This window comes from Nicotiana tabacum, chromosome 3, assembly GCF_000715075.1.
Source record: "Nicotiana tabacum cultivar K326 chromosome 3, ASM71507v2, whole genome shotgun sequence".
NCBI classification, from domain to species: domain Eukaryota; kingdom Viridiplantae; phylum Streptophyta; class Magnoliopsida; order Solanales; family Solanaceae; genus Nicotiana; species Nicotiana tabacum.
In genome coordinates this window covers 71,679,655-71,683,989 of record NC_134082.1, presented here as the reverse complement: position 1 = coordinate 71,683,989, position 4,335 = coordinate 71,679,655, and the positions used below count along the sequence as shown (strand labels likewise).

At 37.8% G+C, this 4,335-nt stretch overlaps 1 protein-coding gene across 1 annotated transcript; it reads left to right on the top strand.

Annotated features, from left to right (window-relative positions):
• The first annotated feature begins 3,579 nt into the window (after positions 1 to 3,579).
• LOC107782687 (uncharacterized) lies at positions 3,580 to 3,951 on the top strand. Its single transcript, XM_016603612.2, has one exon. It carries the CDS (start codon positions 3,580 to 3,582, stop codon positions 3,949 to 3,951), a length of 372 nt encoding a protein of 123 aa, XP_016459098.2.
• Positions 3,952 to 4,335: the final 384 nt, after the last annotated feature.

The following is a 4,335-nucleotide window of genomic DNA, read 5'->3' as shown; positions in this document are numbered from 1 at the left end:
GGCCGGCCTCATTTTAGCAATATCCCCCAGGCCTGTATAAAAACGAGTCAAGTGTAAGTAAAAAGAAATGTTTCAGAAAGGGGCATCGAAAGCGTAAAAGATAAGCTTACCGTGATTCTTAGCCTCCCATATGCCCCTCACCAAGTCACGCCAGCAGCGCTCGATATGAGAGGAATTCGAGGCCAACTTTCGAACCCATTCTTCGAGGTCGAGGACCGTGTGAGGCATCCAGGCAACTGCTACATAACAGATGAAAGAATTACTTATGATTAATGGGTAATTCATAACTTATGATCGGGGTTCCATTTCTCGGGGAATGACTGCTTCTCCTCTGGAATGAGGTTGCATGTCCTTACCCACACAAACCGGCTCATCCAACCCCGGTCTTTATCCTCATCGATGGTCGCAAAAAAGGACTTCGTTGATCGGCGTTGGAGCTTGATTAATCCTCGAAAAAGTTGAGGTCAATACAAACGTGTGAGATGGCTGATAGTTAATTCCAACCCCTTGGCCTCACTGGAGAAGAATGGAGCATGATCACTATACGCCAGAACGAGGGATGAACCAGGCCGAGGGTAACCTAATACGTCTTGCAAAAGTCGATGATAACTGGGTCAAGAGGACCCAATGTGAAGGGGTAAGTGTAGACACTTAGAAACACCTCCATGTGAGTGGTGATACTCTCTTCAGGAGCAGGAATTTGTATCATGACCTCGGCCCCCCAGTTGCAGTCTTTCTTTACAGCCTCGAGATGTTTTTCCATTATCGAGAAGATATATCTCGATAGATGTTCACATCAGCCATGGGCCGACCGAGGGTTCTTGACTTTGAAGTAAGACACAGGGGCCGGGAATGTACTCGTGAGGGAGCGGTTCCACTATCGTTTTGTTACCGGCCGGCGGAGAAGAAGAGGAAGAAGCATTTTCCTTTTGCGGGATGGTCTTGAAAGTTTTCGCCATTTTTCCAGGTAAAAGGGAGCGGAAAGAGATGAAAATTGGTATTTTTAGTGCTAAATAAGTTGATTTAATGGGTGGTGAAAAAGAAGAGATGGAGAGAGAGTAAGAAACTTAAAAAATTTGATGAAGGTGAAAGTAAAATTTGATTTCAACCGAAGAGCCTGAATTTATAGGCTCACGACGACGGTTCGGTGGTGCTAGTAGCCGACCGTCACTGGCAAGCATTAACGGTTTGGGAAACTATACCAACGGGACGTTTCAGTCACTTCGATCAGTTATGTCACAAGGATGATATTATTATTAGAGTCTCAGGAAAATCGAAGCTCAAGTCGTTTCTTACGTTTTACTCTAAGAAATAAGGGGACTATCTATACATGGTGGAAATCGGGACTACCCGATTTCATCCTTTGGTTAGGATAGGAAGGTCACGTTAAAGAGCTACGATGCCGATGTCAACCTCGATTGCGGACCGGAGAAAGGCAGACTTCGAGTGACATTGGAGTAGCTCGATAACGGAAAAGGCGAGATATTCGTAGTTGATCGAGAATCGTGGAGAGAATCTCGGAACGGATTGGTCTTCGGTGGTTAATTAGTTGTCAAATATGATTTCCTACTATAATTAGAAGTGTACCTTATTTAGGACTCCTCTATCATATAAAGAGGGATCTCATTCATTTGTAAGCATGATTATTCACTGAGAAGAATGTATATACTCATTACTTTCTTGTTATTTCGCTTTATTGTTCATCAAAGTTGCTTTATCTCGTGCTATTCTTATTGTCACACCTCGAGACTACCACACGTCGAGGTCGAAATTTGGCTTGCATATTGGTTTGATTTATTTTATTCTCTAATTTATCTATTTAATTCCTTGTTTATCAATTGGCATTAGATTGAATCACATATCCTTAAAACCACAATATAAATTTAATTGTTACTCGAATTTTAAGATAAACAAATTGCAATATTAGAGCTTGATGACGGAAGTAATATATTGTGAATACTTTCAGAAAGTTACGATAGAAGGTGAATAGAATAAGTTTAAGCGCTGTCTAAAGGGAAAAAAAATGGACAAGTGATATTCTTCAACAGGGGTGTATATATGGTCCGGTTCGATCGGTTATTTTATAAAATTTGTACTATATCAATTTTTTAAAACCGTCCTAATCATGTTGATTTCTCTTTGGTATCAGGACGGTTCGGTTAATTTTTAATTTTGTTTATTGTCGTGTAATAGTCACTAGCAAAGTAAAATGCAATAGCATACATACTTTTATAGGACTTTACAAAATTTTCTAGACATTTTTATTGTTTAAAGGGTGATAAATTAAGAAAATATAAAAGATGGCCAAAGTATAGATCCATCAACTATTCTACAGCAACATAAAAAAAAACTAAGCAAAGACAAAGAAAATATAAATCACACGAATAGAAAGATGTTAACCAGACTCGGACTCAAGAATAAAGTATGTAGAAGATTAAATATTCAAAAAGAATAATCTAAATCATACGAAAGGAAATATATTCGGTACATTGTAATTTGCTACTCATAATCGCTAACATGCTTTGTGTCTTGCTAGTGAATATGCTAAAAATAATTTAGTTTCAGTAGGAGTAGCATAATAGGTTTGAGAATTAGGATTTTCATAATTCCAAGGTACAAGGAAAAATTTAATGCTTAATTATTTTTAAACTTAATATATAAATATATTTTTCACATGTATATTTACTTGGTACGATTTAGTATTTTTCGGTTTATTTTCATAAAATAAAAAAATCTAACCTAATTATCGATACGGTTATATACCTACGATTTTATTAAAAAAAAAAACTAACAATTTCGGTTTAAGCAATTTTACCGCTATCCTTCGTAAAATTGGATCACTACGGGGACATTTGGTTTGGGGGATAAGAGAATAAAGGATAATATGGATTATTTTATCCCTTATTTGGTTCAATTTTCGAATCCGGAATTAACAATTTTGGGGTTAATTTATATCATAATTGCGGTATAAATATAGCTAACTGCTTCGAGTGTCAGTTTGGCATGCATCTAGGATAAGTTCTCTGGTTGGTAAGGGATCTGTTCCCACATGTACTTGCAACGACGCATTCAAATTTCAATTCCTGAGGATAGCATGTAACGTGGCTTATTAAATGAAAGAAAAAGAAGACTAAGCCTGACTTGTTGACTTCTCTATGACCCAAAAATATGCTTATGTGGATCATACGTACTTGGGGCTTAGGCGAAATTCCATCTATAAATACTCTCAAAATGTACATGTTCTTCACTGCAACTTCAAAGCACTTCGAAAATCCCCCCCCCCCCCCCCTCCCCCAACCCCCCGCAAGTTAGCAAAGGAAACATCACAACCCAGAAAATGAAGGTATGCATATCTAATAATTTGTTGTCATTTTAATAACAAAGCAGCGATTCTTATCTTTGTAGTAGTATAGTTCGGGTTTGTTTACTAACATGTGCTCTTAAATTGGGCAGCAAAAGGTGGTTATCAAATTATCCTTAAATGGGAATGATCAGAAATATCGGTCCAAGGCCTTCAAGATTGCTGTTTCTCAGCCAGGTATATATTGATTATTTGTTTCCCTTCAGTTCTTTATTTTAATGGTTTCAATCAAAATATTGTGGAAGTCATCAGGATTAATTAATATTGCTCTTCTTTTACTTAGTGTGGAATCAGCAGCTATGAGAGGGGATGGGAAAAATCAGTTAGAAGTGGTGGGAGATGATATTGACGCTGTGACACTGACAAATTTGCTCAGAAAGAATTTGAGGCAGGCGGAACTGGTCAGCGTAGGCCCTGCTTCTGCTGCTGGTGGCGGCAATAAGGACAAAGCTGGTTCTGATACGAAGCCTCAAGCTTCTGCTGCGGCCATGTCACAGTGGCAAACTCCCTATTACTACACCTATCCTCAGTACCCAGTTTATCAAGTTAGAGATTCATATGATCATCAACCTGGCTGTTCTATTATGTAAACACAAACGCGGATTATATTATCCCACTTCAAACATGTAATGTGCGTGTAAAGAAAATGTCGTAGAAATGAAAATTAATGAAGCTTGGCCAGCATAGACTGCATATAAATGCTGCACTAATTCTTATTGTTGTCGCTAGAAGTGGGCATACAAATGAGTGTGACTAGATTAGATGATGTATACATAAATTAAGTTATTACTATATATTAGAAATGGGAGTTCATATGTTTGTATGTGATCACGCCCAAAAGGACTAAGCGGTTGCTGCAAAAATAATATAGTTCAAGAGTTCGGAGTCAAATATCACAGGGAACTAACCTATTTGCTACAACTTTTAGTATCGCTAATGATAAGTTCCGACAACTTTCAGATTTCAAGATTTGA

Coding starts and splice junctions, on each gene's coding strand:
- LOC107782687 (XM_016603612.2), top strand. CDS start 3,580: ATGGTTTCAATCAAAATATTGTGGAAGTCATCAGGATTAATTAATATT.